This window comes from Callorhinchus milii, unplaced genomic scaffold, assembly GCF_018977255.1.
Source record: "Callorhinchus milii isolate IMCB2004 unplaced genomic scaffold, IMCB_Cmil_1.0 Scaffold5, whole genome shotgun sequence".
In the NCBI taxonomy this organism is placed as follows: Eukaryota; Metazoa; Chordata; class Chondrichthyes; order Chimaeriformes; family Callorhinchidae; genus Callorhinchus; species Callorhinchus milii.
This window is the reverse complement of record NW_024704746.1, coordinates 16976167-16995091: the sequence shown is the minus strand read 5'-3', so window position 1 is coordinate 16995091 and position 18925 is coordinate 16976167. Positions and strand designations below refer to the sequence as shown.

At 36.6% G+C, this 18925-nt stretch overlaps 1 protein-coding gene across 1 annotated transcript in view; it reads left to right on the top strand.

Annotated features, from left to right (window-relative positions):
• syde2 (synapse defective 1, Rho GTPase, homolog 2 (C. elegans)) overlaps nucleotides 1-16878 on the top strand; it is a 41912-nt gene extending 25034 nt beyond the window's left edge. Inside the window, exons 5-7 of the mRNA XM_007887198.2 lie at nucleotides 9645-9826; nucleotides 13174-13405; nucleotides 14691-16878. Of these exons, the coding sequence (XP_007885389.2) occupies nucleotides 9645-9826; nucleotides 13174-13405; nucleotides 14691-15184 (908 nt within the window). The 3' untranslated portion in view covers nucleotides 15185-16878. The remainder of the gene's footprint in view (nucleotides 1-9644; nucleotides 9827-13173; nucleotides 13406-14690) is intronic.
• The last annotated feature ends 2047 nt before the right edge of the window (nucleotides 16879-18925 follow it).

The following is an 18925-nucleotide window of genomic DNA, read 5'->3' as shown; positions in this document are numbered from 1 at the left end:
CTTCTGTGGACTCTTAAATATTATCACTATTTCAGATGTTTGACATGGACGAAGCTTTTCAGAGAAATGGAGACCACCACAATGACACCTCTTATTCGTATTCTGCCATTAGCAATAAAAAAATGTAAAAATTGATCAGAATGGCCTCTAGATGTGGGGTGGGGAAGGGGGTAAAGAATTTCAGTAATCTCTACTTGCCCTGCTTTTGTGATTAGTTTGCAGAGTGCTTTGTCCTTTTTGGTGTTGACTGGACTTACCTATTCTATTTCGTTGATACAGCATATTAAGGCCACAGTTGCGCTCCTTTACAGAAAAAATGTCCGAGCCATTAAACGGATTTAGTTTATGTTCATATGTATGATCCCAGTCATAAAGGGTCAAAGTTCTGGAACAGGAGAGGTTAAGATTATTAGAAGTCTTCAACATTTTGAAAGGTGTTAAGAGGATAGATAATGAAGTGTTGTTGGAATGCTGGATGGTAAATCGGTAACTAGGGGACATAAATTCAGAATTGTTGTTGGACGAGTTAAGGGGAAAGTTAGAAAAAAAGACTGTTTCCACGAAAGGTTGTTCGAACAAATAATAGTTTGCTTCAAGTAGCTATTGAGACAGACCATAACCAGATTTAATAGGGAATTGGATGAACGTTTGACAAGAAGCAACAAAGCAGTGTACGTGTAGAGAACAGGAATTAGTATCAGGATAGTTTATTCTGTTGAAGGAGCTGGGGTTGCACATGCTTGAAGAGGCCAAGTAGCCTCCTTCTGTGCTATAATTTTTGATTCTATTTCTTCTTTCCAAGGAACACAAATGCAGTTTCCTTAACTTTTCCTCTTAATTTAAATTCCTAAAATATGAAATCATCTTAGTTCTCCTACGCACCCTCTTAGGGGCAATATTTCCGTAACTAAAAATGCACGCAGTATTCCAGATATGATTTGGCCAAAACCTTATACATTAAAAATCTATTTTATTTCCCTTTACCTTTGCTAATGTCAGCCAATTCCTTGTTTGGCTTTTATTTAAATAAAACCAAGCACTGTTTGTCTAATGTATTCACCACAAATCCTAGATCTGCTTTCTGACCAGCAAAGCTGTATGACTGCTCCATTTAACAAATACCTTTGCTTTTGTTCCTTGCTAATTTACAGTATTTTACATTTGTCACATTGATAGCTAGCTAAACCATAGGGAGCTGTCACCATGCCACTTTTTCACTTAAAATCAATCTTTTTAACATTAGCTGAGCTGGGTAGAATGTAGACATGTGTTGCTTCACAGTTTAATCTGAAATGTGACCGTGGTCCAATGTAATTAAAATCAAAAATGGGAACAATGGTCTTCAGGATACTAGAGTTTACGTGAAACTGAGTAGATGCTAAACCAGTGGTGCTCAACCTCTTTGCAACAAGATAAATGTTTCTTGATTGAATATTTTGTGATATTTCTATGCTGTTTTGTTATTTCTATGATTATTTTGTTGGCCAAGATTGCTAAACATTACCCGTTCTATCAAAACTCTTTAAGCCTAAACGGAAAGTGCGGTTTGTTGCAATTTTTAAATGAGCATTGATATTTGTGTTAGAAGTCAAATGCAAAGCTATTTGTTCAGAGTATTACAGTGATGTGGAAACCTGATGGTTTTGATAGATTTACAATGATCCAGGAATGGCCATAAATACAGCAAATCTTAACCCAGAATACAGCTAGAGCTGGTATTGGCTCTCTTGTAATGGCAATCTCTGGTTTGCTGTGCTATGTTGATTTTCGGACCAAGCTCCAAGTAATGGCCTTGCATCATGTCTGCTTTCATTTGCGAGAATTGCATGTCAAAATTAAGCATGTAATATAGTTAACAGTTGACTGGATAAGAAAAATAAGAAAGCAATGAAGTGGATTCTGGGTTTAGCTTGCTGTGTAAATTTGTTTGATGCAAAAAGTGCCGGTGGTAAGAAGAGGACACAGTAGTGAGCTAGCAGTTAGGGTGTAAAAAAAAACCACCCCCCCATAAAAAATCAGCAGTTAACTTATTTTCTACAGAACTGATTAAACTCTGGATAGACTATTTTACAAAGATAAAAGTTCAGCTTGGTTCTTGTGTTTTATTATTTGTTATTAAACTCCTTCCAGCTAATATGGCTTTCGTGCCAACCATTTGCTATTTTTAATTATTTCCAGGGAGGGTAATTTTACATTTGGAATGTTCAATTCAAGTGAGCATTCTCCCTCGTATGCCATCCCCACCCACATCACCAATTAAAACCAAACCAAATTATATCTTGATTTGTAATTTCCAAATATGTATTTTTAAAAAAGACAAAATACTTGAATGCTGTTGTAAATGTATTTTAATGCTTGCAAAGAGCCAGCTATAAGGAATATTACACATTTGAGTTATTTACCAGGACTGTGCAGTCTTGAACTTTTTCCTTTTTGTACAATATTTATTATCCATTTGAGCTGTTGCAGAAGGCAAATTCAGCTTAACCGTTTGCTGGTATAAACAGAGCATGTAGATGAACATTTCAATTTGCACTAAGTCCCACTTTGTTACAAAATAAACACAGATGGGGGGTTTGAGCATGCTTTGGGGATTAGTAGTTGTTTCAGCTGGTAGAAAGGTGCTCTGGGTACAAAGAGAGGTTGAGGTTTGTTATCAGCAGGGCATGACATGCCTGACTGTAAATCTGCCTTTTTTTCTGCATGAGTGACAGTTCAGCTACCTAGCACAGACTTGTCAAAAGGTTAATTGGGTGTTATAGATAAGTGTTGTCAAGTTTGAAACCTGTGTTTGTTACTGGTTGCTTTTGTATTTTCCCCTTTAGATTATGTATATTGTCATTAAGCTCAACCATTTTACATTACTTTTGGAGAGTTCATATTTATACATTGGTGTATTGTAGAAATGTACTTGATGCTAATGTTGTGTATGAAAAACCTAGATCTGTACCTCATCGTGCTTTTAAACTGCTCACAAACATTGTGAAGGAGAGAATCTAGGTTGGGAGCCACCAACAACTGAAGAACCCAGACAGCGAGCGCAAGCTCCCCATGAGTTCAAAGTGTTAAACTTCCTTTGTCTGAACCCAGTTTATTAATGGGTCAAATAATGGACTATTCAGCCTGAGGAGGGTTTGAATGGTTGACTTCTATAAATTACTGTTTGTGACAGCACTGCTGCAAAGCCCAAAGTTGACATTGTGCTGCTGCTCTTGTCAAGGTTTTGGAATGAATTGTATTTTGCCCTTCTCTACAGAAATGTGAGAACAAAATCTGACTCCCAAATGCACAATTCGTTTGGAATTGCTAACGACCAACATAGTCTGGATAGCATAGTCTGTTTAGAAAAGAAAACATTCCTCCTTAGTGATTTGTGTTGTAATGTGGTGAATACTGTGACTATGTACTGGATTGTTTGAATTAACCCTCAGAGTAGACTGCAGGTTTTAGCTGGAATCTTTAATCATTCTTACTGCGCTTACACAGCAGAGGGGTCTATTTTGTGCTTTATTTAATTTGCTAAAAGTGTTATGAAAAAATGTCCCTGCACATGTCTCTCAATTTGCAGGAATAAGCTATGTTCTGAAGCAGAAAGAAGCTGTTCCCTAATGATAATTCTGAATGAGCAGATGTGGTTTTAATATTGAAGTCGCTGGGAACACTCAGCAGGTCAGGGAGCATCCATGGAGAAAGGAAAGTGAGTCAACATTTCGGGTCCACATACTGAGTGTTCCCAGCGACTCCTGTTTTTGTTTTCAGATTTCCAGCATCTGCAGTATTTTGCATTTTTTGGTTTTAACATTGCCGTATAATTTTATCCCCAATCTATTCATCCATCAGAGAATTCCAAAATGTCAAATGAGTCTTAATTTATCCTGTATCATTTTATTCTGTTTTATATGTCATTTGGTATTTTATGCTGCATTTATATTAATAGCTGTCATATCCTGAGAACGTAATGCCGTAGAATGTTTTCTTTGCATTGCAGGATAGGTTCCACCTCGCCATAAACAGCGCATTTATTTCAGATCACTGGACTTTCCTGGCTGGTAAGGATCCACACAGGTCACTCCAGCATCGACAGTATCTTGCCATTTGTCAGCAGAAAGTTTGTACAGGCAAACTGAGGGCTCTTGACACTGTGGTTAAGATAAAATGACCAATGCCTCAGGATATGGTATTATATTGCCATCAGTTAAGCTGTTGTCTTTGGAGATGCCAATGAAATCACTTCTTTGGGTGTGTCTAGTCATATCTAGAGACAAAAAAATTCTTCATTTACCTTGCAGCAATACTGCTGAAGTTAGAGGGTCAACAAATATATGTAACAGCAGTAGCCTAGTCTCCGCCACCTAGAATTTCAGTGCATTCCCAATTAGTATCTGGTTGTGTAGTGACCACAGTGCTCCCACTATTTCTTAAAGCATATTGAAGCTTTTTTTTTGGTCAGCGGGTTTGAAGCTTAGCCTAGCTTCTGATTCTTGCAGTTGGCTACTTGGAAAGTGCTCCCAGCATCGAAATGGTTGGCATCCGAGTGCAGAGTCAATTACATTTCAAGTATAATGAGAAGTGCTTTCTTAAAACAGTAAGCAATCTAGAACTGGCATTCAGTAAAGTAGAAGATGCTCATGTCTACAGCTGCTCTTACAACCTATACCAACTTTACACAGTCTTTTAGTGGTTCTAAGAAAACATTAGTCTGTGAATAGCTCATTTATTGAGTTAGTGCTTTTAATCCCTTCTCTTACGTTTTGCAGCAGTTTTACAGTCCTCTTTCTCGCATCTTTCATAGTATTCTGTTCTGAAGAGGGGATTGATGTTGTATAATGTTTTATTCCTCAGAATGTGTTTGTGTAACAGCACTATCATCAACAGCACTGAGGCACTGTAAGCAAGATGGCATAACTTGGGTCTGAGTACACTAAAAGGACCTGTGGCTGACCTTACCATCATCATGCCATTTTCTTGCATTGTGCATAATGAGCAGTGCCTGACAGGGCAGAAGTATATTTTTTTCTCTCTCTCTCAGCATTGGCCTGTACAGTGGGTAGGATCAGCAGCTAGCAAACAGAAGTCCCAGACCTTATGTCACAACAGGCTGTTCATCAGCAAATATAGTACTATAGTTTCTTTGTTGGTCTGTCAAAATCCCCCTGCCGTACCAAAGGAGGGGGGGAATTGACAAAACGGACTATTGCAGCTTCCATCAAACAGTTCTGCTGCACGCAAATGATACGATTGGGGTATCAGTTACTTGAGAAATCTTTGGTAGATTTCAATGAAAGCGTATTACTTGCTACTGTGTGCATGGTTTTGTGTAGAAAAATAACATGAGAATTGATTTTAAAAGACAAGTGAAGCACTGGTCTATATTATGAATAGGATTCAATGTAATTGTTATTCTTTGTAACCCTCGACGGTGTTTGAAACTATTTCACAAAATTTAAGGCTCATCTGCTCTTGAACCAGGAGATCGGAGGTCTGAGCAGCAGCTCAGTGGCCTTACATTCCAGTTTTCTTTCCCTTTCCTTCTGGGGAAACACCTGGTTTCCATTTAACTCTGACTTACAACGTACCAAGATCGTGAATTTGGTTTGTGTAGAATCGTGGACACAGACCCTCTTGCTTAGTCAGCTAGCACTCGTGCCGAAACGATCTGGAACCTTTCCAAACCAAGCTTTTCAGAAGGATTTGCAATGTTGTCCTCAAGGTTTTCTAGTTAGGTGTGTTATCTCAGAAGTTCAGTTTACTGCTTTTAACCATACGTTGATCAAGAGTTGATTGCATGGTTGTGCTGAAACATTTTTTATTCATGGGAGTATTGTAAAACTTTTATAAATTCAGGTGTGTTATATTGCTGTGATGCTAAGTAAACTTCATGTCATCTGGTTAATGATTCACTGAGGAAAAGCTGGGATTCACAAGGCCAGTCCTCTGTGTTTTTCTCATTCTCTTTCTCCCCCACGCGCCTATAGGTCATTGGTGTTGGTGGTTGAAATAATCACCGGTGAAAAATTGCAATCTGAAGCTATGGGTCAAAACACAAGAATAATGGGTTAAAGGTGGAGTGGTTATACTTGGATTACCTGAATAGCAGGGAATTCTGAGGAAAGAGGACTTGTAGTTTTATTCTTGGTTTATGTGGTTGCTTACCAAGTTAAATCTACTCCAAGCGACATTTGTTGCAGCTTTAGGAAAAGCTGTGAATGCATAGTGTGTTACTGGAAGCCTAAACCGCTTCAAATTGCGGTCTATCATCTGGATTTAATCTACCAACCGATTTCTGAATTTTTTGAACTCTCATTTTGTAGTTTTTTTAAAAAACGTTTAATGCAATCAAGCATTCATTGCTAACATTCTTTTCCACTTATTGCCCCCTAAGTAAATCTGCTATTCTATAGGGAGGGAAAATCACTAGGGTCCTGCAAAACTAAGAACTTCATTTTGTACCATTTAGTTTCCCGCATTCTTTATAGAGTACTCGCATATGGTTTATCTTAAATTTTTCCTCTTTTATGGGCCTCAGTAGCACCAGCACTGCATCTATAAGTGAGAGGTCCTTTCTCTTTAACTCATGTTTGTGACTTGGCTCATGAACCCCATTCCCAGCAACTTCCAACAACACGCTACGTGTTTACAATTCTGGCTGAAATTAACGAGTGTTGTTTGAAATCAATGTTGATTGGTAAAACTACCATTTGGCAGAGGTTCAGGAGGGGTGTTATGGAATAATACTGAAATAAATAGTAACTTGAGCTTTAAATAGTCATTTTTTTTCTTTCAGACTCTTTACGCAAAACTCTGTGACAAATGGAGGATTATCCCATTTTATTTTTATAAGCATATAAATATATGAAGTTATTTATGAAAACATTTCTTTAAAAAATAATATTCCTTTGTCTCATGCCAGGAAATTTGTAATTCAGAAACATAGGGGGATCATGAGTTTAATCGAGCCTTCCAACAACACGCTATGCATTCACAGCTCTGCCTGTGTTGTTTGGAATTAATGTTGATGGTTAAAAATGCCACTTGGCAGATGCGCAGGAGGGTTGCTATGGAACAATGCTGAAAAAATAGCTACCTTCTTAAGTTTAACAGGAGAGAATGTTTTTTTTCAAAAAAAAAGTGACTGTTTAATGTTTGGTACACATTACAGCCAGAGAGCACAGAAGAACTGTGCATTTTAAATTGTCTTGTCACATAGTTTCTGATAATCAACTTGGAAGAATTGTTCATACTTGTGTATAATATTATAGGCATCACATTGCTACAGACAACACAATGATTGTTTATGCCATCCCGTGAGCCACTGCCCCATCCATGCATGCCAGTCTCGAGTGGTATTTGGGAGATTGTTGGAATGAAGCTGTAGTGGGAGGGCTGAACATCTCCAATAAAATTAGTTGTTTATACAACATAAAGTCTGCATTTTTTAATACAGTACTATGTTTTTATCAACAATATTAGAAGTGATGAAAGGGGAATTATAAATCTTTTTTTCATCAAGTAGGTGGCTCATGCAGTACAGATGGGAGGGTTGGTTTTGTAGGTATTCACTACATTTATGCAAATAATCTCTCTTTGTGTGAGCATGGACAGTGTGTGTCAGCAGGTTATTGCATTGTGACATTGCTATTACATTACATTAAAGCTGAGCTTTAAGAAAAAGCATTAGCATTAACCAGAGTTCACAGCTATAACCTTCACCGTACAATAGATTTGTATTTATTTAAAAAAAACAAGCTTGCAACATTTTGCTCTTTCTCACTTCCTTTTCCGCCCTAAGTCATGTGAAGATTGCTCAGACTTTATTGTAGTCATTGCTTTTTTTTTCTACTTTTTAAAGGTATCAGGCTTTCAGTAATTGTTTTGTAACACATCAAATGTTAGACCTTGACCAAGGATAGGTATGGAAACATTGCAGCATTGCCCATTGATACATAAAGAAATGTTGGGTGTTTATCCATTCAAATTGCATGAACTGTTCATAGTGCAAAACCAAAGCAGTCCTAGGGGTCTAAACCCTTTTTTTACATTTTTAATTCAATTACCTGTAAACCTTCCCTCACTCACAAGTAACTATTGCTAGAGAACATCTCCAGCACAGTTCCATTTGGTAGTAATCGTGCATTTGATAGAGCACCTTATTATGTTGCCGAGACATTTCAAAGCCCTTCACAGGATTTTACTGCGGAGTTCAATGGCTGTGTATTTATAGGCAAACACGGCAGCCAAGTTCCACATAGAAATGTTCCACAAACAGCCAAGAGGTGAATGACCCAATTTTATTTGGAGGGATTGTTAGCCAGGACCCAGGGAGAAACTCCCTTCTCTTTTTGAATGGTTAGTTTATTATATAGTGAATCTGATATTTCGGGTTATTTTGTCGGGATTTGTTATGGGAAACAAATGCCAGTTATTTTGTTGTGCACAGATAACACAACCACTGCTGCAGAAAGTCTGACACTCTTTCCCTTCCCTGTCCTCACCCTGACCATTTCCCCCCTGCTCGGGTCCTGATCCAACTGTCCAGCACCTTGGGACGTCCTCCCGACGTGAAAGGTGCTCTATAAATGGAATCTTGTTGTTGTTTCATGTGCTATAAAGCAAATCTACAAAACCGAAATATGAAAAAAATGGAAATGTGTTACCTTAGTATGTTTAATAAAAACGTCCTTCAATTTTATTCACTTAAATCTAAGTAACAAGCGAGTAGATTTTTAAAATGACCTCTTTCAACTCTGCTTGTAAAATCCACTGGTAATCCTGAATACAGTATTCTGATAATTTATGAGCTGTTATATAATAATAATTCTGAGAGGGATGCCATTGACATATAGTGGGGGTGAGAGAATCCAAAGGATTTTTGGTATGTTGGTGGGTCTGTTTATGAAATGTTTTAATTAATGCCTGTTTAATTTTATCCAACGATTTCTAGTCCGTAGTGTATGTTTATAGAGCAGTGTTCACTCCAATTCGCAGTTGTTAATTAATCACGCCAAGTGTCTGTGGGGAATTTCACAAGCATCAGTCACTGTGTGGCCATCCGTTGGCTTTTATTGAGTCTGAGATTACATTTACTACTGCTAATAGTTCTAAATTTCTGCTGTTGGGCTTTGGCATATATAAATATTATTGTATTACCTCAACCTCCACCAGTGATTAATTGAAAAGCCTTAAGATTGTTTTTTAAAAAGCTCCATAGGTTGGAGTTGAGCATCCATGATTACAAAAATTCTGGTTCATATTGTTTTCGAGTAATTTCTAACCCATACTGTAAATGGTTTGTTGGCATACTACTATTATTATTATTATTATAATACTGGTAGCTGCTAAATAAAGATTAAATTCCGGATTTAGTTAGTTCTACTAGTTCTACTTAAATTGGTTGGTTCGAATACAGTGAAGACAAAAGCATGTCCGAGCCTGTAAAAGTTGTTGTGGATACTGTGGAGTATGTAGCCATTTAAAAGGAAAAGTGGCATAGAGTTCATAGAATGCTTTCAAGCCAAACTTAGTCACTTTTCTCTCTACTAAAAATATAGCGAAGGAATTCTGGAATCTGGTCGTTCTGAAAAGTTTAAAGAAAACACATCTTGGAGATTGATGTCATAATTTGTCTTTTTTTTAAACACATACAGGTGTTCTCAAGGATTATTTGAGGGAATTGCCTTCTCCTCTGATAACAAAGCAGCTATACGAAGCCGTATTGGAAGCAATGGCTAAGAAACCCCTCAAGATGACCTCTTCTGGATGTGAAAATGATCTTGCTGACTCTGAATATACAGTTGCTCTCCTTGACTGCCTGCCTGAAGTGGAAAAGGTAAAGAATCTGAGTTTGTGGGAAGGAGTTTGAGCAATCTTGAGGAATGTGCTAATTACGGAGTTAATTGTCTTTTCCCATTTTAGTGGTTCTAAAGTCACTCAATATATTTGGAGTCCTGTAGCTCAGTGGTTAGAGCACTCGCTTTGCAAGTGAGAGACCTGAGTTCAATTCCAGGCAGAGGGCGAAACCTTGGGCAAGTTTCCTTACTCCACACATCTAATAATAATCCCTCCAAAACCAAAAGCAATAATAAATTGGTCATTTTCAATCTACGACTGTTTGTGGGACATTGCTGTGCGCAATTGGCTGCCGAGTTCGCCCACATATATACAGTCAATTCACTTTACAGTGTGTTCTGTGAAGCGCTTTGGGACATCCTCCCGATGTGAAAAGCGCTATATCAAATGCAAGGATTATTATTATTATATATCATTTTAAACTTCACGTAGAGAATGAAGATCTTTTTAAAGTAAATATTTTTTAAAAAACTTTATGTGAAATATTGAAGTTACTACTGAATTTGGGAAGAGGTTTAAGAGATTAGGCTTTTTCACTGGTTTTGACTACCTTCCATTAAGATCAAGGCTTGTGGCTGTCATCCAGAATCACAAACTGATGAAAGTCGAAACGTTCAAAGGTTTGACAGTAATGTAGTATCGAAACATTCCTCTGGTAAACCTGTTTAGTTTCATAACATTTTATTTTCTTTGTTACCGCTACTGTTGATAAATGCTGGAAATTATGAGGTAGCTCAAAGTGAATTAGTAAATGTCTAACCTTTTCACCTAAACTGTGTCAAAATTAATGTAAAACGTTGAAATGGCCGTAACCGATTTGATAATGAATCTGGTCAATGTGTAATGAAATATATGAGCACCATAATCTTTAAATGCAATTCAAGTCAGATGGACTTTCTTATCAAGTAAATACACTCTTTTGATAAGACAGTTCATTTGGGCATATTCCCAAAGATATTCTTTATTTTGAACTTCCTCCCTTTGGTTTTCTTTCCCTTCCCAACCCCCACACTGTGCATCATTACTTTTAATCTGTTCAGTTAAAAACAAACTTATCATTGATTGAGAAAAATGAAAACTATAAATAATCATGTTATGAAATCCTAAATACCGTAGAGATTCAACTAGCAATTTTTCCTTGTAGATTTGACCCACCCAGTGATTCCCAATAACACACAGTGGAACACAGTTGACAGTTGAAGGAGAGTTGAGTTCCCTCTCCTCCACTACACATTGTCCTTAGAGAATTCAGATTCCTACAGGAAAGCTGGACCTAAATTACTAGTGTTTATTAGTAACACATTTAAAAGAAAATCCAATATTCTCTGCAAACCACACAAATGAAAATACCAGTCAGCTTTTGATCAGAATGAGTCCAGTACTTTTGCTTAATAGTCACAGTTACCCATACCGGCTAATGTGCAGGCAATCTTAAATTTGATCTAAACTCAGACAAACCTTCTCTACTTACATCAGCAGAAAGGTTTACATGTTATTTATGCTATTATATGGGTCACCTATTAGCACAACTTAAATTAACTTCATTGCACACAAAAATTAAATGTAATCATCTTTCCATCTAGATAACGTGGAATTAAAATGTAATCATAAAGTTTTATTTGACTAAATGTAATCATTGTGCCATTCAGGGATAAAATAATTATTCTAATGTGGGATATACATATTTAAATATAGCTGTTTTCAAAATAGTTTCTATAAACTGTGACAATTCAAAGTTAGCAACACTTGGAAGGATGCATGAATATTTTGTACAAGATCTTACTTTGGAGCAATGTATATTGTGTATTATAAACACAAGTTCCAGTCCTGAATAATTTTCAGAACATTGAAACCTGTTTTTAAAGTGCTTCAAAAGGTGCTCAAATTTTTTTCCAGTAGAGAAATAAATTTCTTGGAGGCTCACTATGATGGATCTTTGGACTTGTATACCAAGTCTGCCAGAGTTGCTTCTGTATATTGAATAGGAATTAGCATCTTTTCAGGTCTTGGCTAATGCTTACAATACATCACCAGCATTCAGATTTTAATCCCCATCAAAACCTCGGGTTCCTTAAAGATGTCATGGTGTTGTTCTCCATTTCACATAACTAACTTGTTTTAATCATGTTAAACTGATCATGATATTTGTGAAAAAAGTTTACATTCCTATCGTAACAATTTTTGTTGAATACCTATGTGGATGATGTTGAAAGTTTGTCTGTTGAAAATGTGTAGTTATCAACCTAAATTTCCCTGTCGTGTGTCACGAGAATGAAAGTTTGAGTCGCTCTCCTCACCACACAAAAAGACGACTTGAAGTCTGAACCATTTTGCTGTTGGGGCGGTAATAAGATTGAATCCGGGATGTAGAGTGTATTTGCAGACCTTTCAGCCCCATCAGGTCACGTTATTGATGTGTTTTCACTGGTGCAGCTCAAACATTCTTATCGCTTTGTTTTGTTCCTTTGCATTCTTGGGATACCAGCAATAATCAGAAATTAAGTGGGATGACTTTCTGGGACTAAGGGCTGCTAGTATTTAGATAATGAAGTTACTTCCAAACTTTTTAGAATCTAGAGATTCTGCTCTTTTTGTGGATTGCATCAGTTAATCTGACAAACTTTTAATCAACATTTTGTTTAATCAAGCCTTAAAAATATAAGCGCCTAAACCTGGCGCTTTTAAGAAAGACTTTTTCTGAAGCTGGCTTTGGACATAAAAATTTTTGCTATTTTTAAGGGAAATACAGAGTATCTTTATGTTTGCAAGTTGTGGTATATCTGAGAACCCTATAAAATAAATAGTTTGCAGGGTATAACTTGGTACACCCAGATAATTTCTTTAGTGCAAATATATTTATTTTATACAATTGCAAAAATAATGTTCAAGTAATTCTCTATAGTGCATATGAACAGATAATGTAGACATCCAAAAATCCTTTTTGGTTGATTTCTGAACATTCTGATCACCAATATAGTATTTCAATTTACATTTGATTCGGTATCTTTACCAGTTAACAGATTCAAAAGCTTGTGTACTTTTTTTAAAGAGCTGAATAATATTTACTTGACTTACTTTGATATATTGTATTCAGTTGTCAGTACGCACTATTTTCTCTTGTCAATTGTTGATTTACAAGCGTGTTTACACCCACAATTGTTTTAATGCTATGGATTGGATTTTTGTATTCCAGTCTTACGTAAGCAGTTATGTGTCTACTGTCATATTTTAACTCGAATATCTTTGGTAGATTCAACAGTTTTATATAAAAGAATAATTATTTTTCAATTGTACACAATTTTTTTTTCTGTCTATTTTCCACCTCAGGCAACACTTAGGATGCTGTTGGATCACCTGAAACGTGTGGCTTCATACCATGAGGTGAATAAGATGACCTGCCAGAACTTAGCAGTATGTTTTGGGCCTGTGTTACTGAGCCAGAGACAGGAAGCCTCCAATCACAGCAACAGGGTTTTTACAGACTCTGAAGAGCTTGCTAGTGCACTGGACTTCAAGAAACACATAGAAGTGTTGCATTATCTACTTCAGCTTTGGCCAGGTGAGAGAACACTCTTGTGTTTTGAATCTAAAGGGAAAGGGAAAAACAACTGGTCCAAAGTCAGGCCAGACTACTTTTAGGTTGAACGCTTTCTCTATCACTCTTCAGAGTGCAGAAATAATGTAGAGCATAACTAGGATGTTAGACATTAAAGCAGAAATATACCCATTGGAGATATGAATTGCACCTATATACATTACAATGAGATCCATGGGTGCCACATTTAATAAGAAAATGGAAAGAGGTTTAGTTACTGCTTCATCACATGATTGTTGTCTATCCCTACCACAGTACTGAAAGAAGAGCAAGGTTCCTGCTTTCTCTTTAGCTGCGTACTGTGTGAGAGCCGAGGGAAGAGAAGGGTATATGCAGAATAATTTTTTTTAAAAAATCAAAGAGTTGAATGGCAGAAAGCTTAAGTGGTTGTCCTTTCTCCATTAGATAAACTGATGAGCTGAGACTTTCCCTTGTTTACTAACTGTTCGTGAATTGATTTTGGATATTCATTCTAATAGGTGCTATTATTGTTCATTATATTGGAGCTTTACATCGGTGTTTTTCAAACTATGGACAAGCTAATGAGTTGAGTTTTTCTGTTTTTTTTTAAAGTTATCCACAAAATTTAACAAGCCCTGCTCAGTGCCTGATCTTTCCAGGAAAGGTCAGCTGCTGAAATCACGTCTAAGTCGAATAAAAAAAGTGATGATCAACATCCATTAGAAGCAATTTGCTTGTCAATCATAATTATTGTGACTCACTGGAATCCCTGTAAGAAAAGTTTAGTTAGAAGATTTTGCTCTTGTACAGTTTAAATGTTGCTCCTTTGGTTACTGCGTTATGGATCACAAACTTTTAACGAATAAGGTTTCTGCCTATTTGTTCATAAATACAATTGTTTGACAAACGTACTTTAGGGTGGATTCCGCTGATCAAGTGAATCCTGTATTATTTAGGATCACACCTTAGAATCTGTGCAAAGGCTTGCATATCATACTACACCAGTAATTACCAATTTAAATTGTGTTCCTCCAGAAAATTAAGGTGATTTTATTTTATATTAAAATAAATCTGCTTCTATTTTCACCAGCATCCACATGCTCAAACAGTAGTATCATAACACTCGCTATCAGTATTAAAATAAAGGTGCAATTTTATTGCAAGAGAATGTAATTTAACTGAAGTGGCAGGATATTGAGGAAAATAAACTCTTGAACCATATCGTTTGACTGCAGGTATCAATATCTCATACTGTTGGGGGATAATCCCCCTGTATTTTGTCTTCCAGTGCAAAAAGTAGGTACCAAAGAGCAAATCAGTGCATCACTTGAACATCAGTCATTGAACTGTGTAAGAAGAAGGAAGCAACGACCCACAAATTTGAATTTGACAAATGCAGAGGTGACCGGGGTACTGAGACCTAGGCAGGTCAGACTCGATAGTCCAAGTAATCGCTATGCTGGAGACTGGAGCAGTTGCGATGAAAGCTTCCTCCTAGGAACAAAGGAGAACATCATGGAGGCAGACTATGATGATGTTCCTTCAGAAGGCAGTGAAAGTGAGGAAGAAAATGGTGCAACAGACAGAACAAATGACTCTCCAGATCAGCACATGGAGCCTGTATCCAAAGAGCATACCTATGAGGCCTATGTGAGAATGCAGAAGATCAATCCAGGACTTGAGCATACAGTGAACCTTCAAGACCTTCAAGAAAGCATTGATACGCTAATTGGGAATTTAGAAAGAGAGCTAAACAAGAACAAACTGAAAGCCACTTGCTGAAGTTCCTTCTGCTTTCTAGGATAGATGAACAGTATTGCAAAAGCATTGCAACCAGTTCTGCAAAGGACAGTTCTGTTAGCTGTGTTTTGTCTGCTCACTTATGGATACCAAAGTATCATGGTCTATCTTGGGCCATCTGAATAATTTCAGACATATTCCAGTATGTATACTTTTTTTTCTTCTTATTGGAAGAATCCAGTGGATTGACCCTTAGGGGTATATGGTGCCTTAAAGGCATATTTTAAGTGTGTACTGTAGACTGAGGTCTGTGTTCAGGTAGGAATGTTAACTGATGCACTTATAAAGCAGGCTTTTGATGAGGACTTGTTGAAGGAAACTAGCCATTGCCGCTCAGCAGATGCTTTCCAGGTACTGAATCCAGTGACATCTTGTAAGAAGTTCTAAGTGTTCGATCCTAAGTCATTCTCATTATTGAGGGTGGCTGTTGCTGCTTGGCAGATCTTTCTGCAACGTGACCGAGTATTTGTGTTTTGTTCTCTCAGCAATAATTACCAGTTAAGAGATATTGCTGGTCACCTTTTGTTTGCAATGGAACACCACCAAGGCTGCTATGAAGAGACCATTTTCAAAAAAAAACTGCACAATTTTGGGGGACGAAAAATATTGTAAAATTATGTCTTTTTTCTTCATTATTAACACATCCCTGTAACTATTTAAACACAAATCAAAACAAATGGTATATTTTTCTAACCCAGTATATTTTTGATAAAGTGTGGGTGTACCATTTAAAGTGACCCACATACCAGAAGGCCAAATATTGTTAGATGTACTGCCTGGGATATGTAGCAAATATAAATATATTAAATACACAATGACCGGAGCTGTGAGGAAGTGTTCTCAGCCTAAAATGACTGATTATTATTTGCAATGCCTGTTATGGTATTACCTGTTTTTGTCATGTCAGTATTGATAACTAACATTATTAACAGAGCATTAAAACGGGTGTTTCATACTTGGCTGCTCCATATCTTTAAAGAGATAGGACGTGTAAACTAGTAAATGCCTCTATTTAAAAATAATATCGGGCTGATCGTTTAAAGAAGCATTATTAAAAAGATGATTTCATCAGCTGATTTGTGTAACGCATTGTTGGGTGCATGTTTGTTATTTACTTTTAATTGTGCTTATGTAGAAAATATCTGGCGTAATAAGTGTGTGTGCTTGGAAAGACAAAATACAAAAATGGACCAGCAAACATAAGACAGTGCTGAACTGGTGTACTCTCATTTCAAAATTCACAATTTTTATTCGAAATAAAACACTAAGCAAATGTTATTCTTCATTTGAAGCTGATTTCAAGCTGATCACTCATTGTTGTATTCCATAGAAATGTTGACACCTAAACAAAGAGTCCAAAGAATATTTGGCTCGTTAGGGANTTTTTTTTACCTTTTTCCTTTACACTCAGACAGTATGACATCCAGAATAAGATAAGGTCTTTGTGTCAGCATCTGACTCGGTTGTTGGCTGCTGATTTAAAGACTAGTTCAGTGGAGATATTTAAGATTTAAAAAATAATTTCCGATTTTCTGGCATTTTTATAGGACCCTGGCTCCTACCGGCTTGGAAAATGATCCCATTTTGTTTAGACAGTATTTGGAAAATGAAACGTAATACTAACCCTTATATTTGATACAGTGCCTTTCACGTCAGGAGGACGTCTCAAAGTGCTTCACAGCAGTTGACTGCAAAGTGTTGTGACCTTGCATTTGTAGGTGAACTTTGGCTATCACTGGCCCATTGTTGTATGTAGGAATTCACGGTGTGACCTATGTAACTGTTCAGTAGCCAGCATAGACATATTTGTTTTAATGACTACAGGCCATAGCATAGTTAACCACCTTCTCTTCCCCATCATCATCCACCTCCTTTCTCTCCCCCATTCAAAGCGCCAATTACACTTTAATTACTTCAAGTTTAAATGTGCTTCAGATGACACAGCTTAGCTGCAAAAAGGTAGAAGTTTTGTTTTACATCCGCCAATCCCGTTGATCCACCCCCTCTCCCACTTTCCCCCACTCCATGTAGAAACTTCACTGATCCTGAAAAATTAAGAGACAGCAGGTCTATCTGGGCAATCTAATGCAAGATATTTGGAAGATGATTTAATTTGAAGAATGATGGCCACTGAACCAAAAGGTGAGTGAGCAGCTGTTTTGGAGGATAGATTTGGTACTTTTATTTACACCAAGAGTATAAATACCAGGACTAGGGTTCTAAATTTGCCAATATTTTATTTTTCTACTCTTTCCACTCTGATTTTATGAATAACCAGAATGTTTTGAGAACATTCTTTAGAAGTATTTACTGGCAGTATAAAGCCTAATGGACTAAATTTGACAAACTCTTTTTAAAGACCAGCAGTGTGAACTAAATGGTGTAAAGTGTGTTGTCTTGTTTCAACGTCCTGATGTGCTATGTATAATGTGAAAAGTATGGTTGTTTTAATATTAAGTAACATTCCTCACAGCTTTAAAAGGATTCTTTGTAATATTTTTTTCTGACTGTAATTTACCTGCTGCAATTGTTTTTTAATCGTACTTTAATGTTGTATGAATTATCTGTTACATGAACACATCATAACCTTGATGATAAGGTATCACTAAACCTGTAAATATGGCTTTTAATGATTTGAGTAAATCTGTACTGTGACACAAATATTAAAATTTGCATATTTAACAAATTCAGTTTTACTGGCATTGTTCCCAATGGATTATAGCACTTGTGTAATAATCATTTTTCTTATGAGATTGGATATGTAATTTTAGGGAATATTTGGTTCTTAACTATTCAAATAGCATCCAATGAGATTGAAAATTAACAGATCACAACTAGATTCATGAATATTGACTGTTGCTAATGGAGTTTGCAGGTGACTTGTGGGAACCCCCTTTCACAGTGAAAGAGAGAGTTCCTGCAAATCTGTCTTGATATACACAGGTTATTATAGCCCAAATTCCCGTTAGCAACTCTTGAGTCGCTATTAGTGAATCATGTTGCGAAGAACTGTTTCAATCCCAATTTTGTTCTTTTTTCTTTCCATGTGGCATCTCATCTGATGAGTTGTAGTTATCTTTGGGGCTTGCAATTTGGAGTATGGGTCTTACCAGCTCATTTCATGGTGATTTCATGTGGAGATGTAAACTTTGGAAAATATGTTTGGAAAATATATAAATAAATTTTAAAAATCGTTGAAGTTTCAAAGGCAACTTCATCTTTCCAACATACTTCAAAAAAAATAATTTCATGTAATATTTGGCACACAAATGACTTATAAAATATGGTTCTTCACATTCTGTAGATTACATCAGCAGAAATGGTCAACCCACAAGTAAGAAAACATGAAATTTCAGCCTAGCCAAAACCACTCTTGGATAGACCAGTTAATCTTTCTCGTTACAGGAGGCTTTCATTAAAAACAATCTTTTTTTATAGAACAAGAGAGCTGGTAAATGAACACATTCATTAGCTTTGAGGTAATAAATGTGGAATTAAAAATTCCTCTGTGAAATATGCTCATGCTTCATTCCTGTTTATTTAGCCAACCAACGTTGACCTACTTTCATAATCTTTCTTGATGTTTGTATTAAAGCTCAAGAACGTCACCACTAAAGGCTATTTGAGGATTTTGAATATCTGGAAGGTCACTTCAGAAATAATTTTTAACTCAAAAAAAAGTTCTCTTCCATTTCAGTCATAGTCTTGCCCACAAATATACAG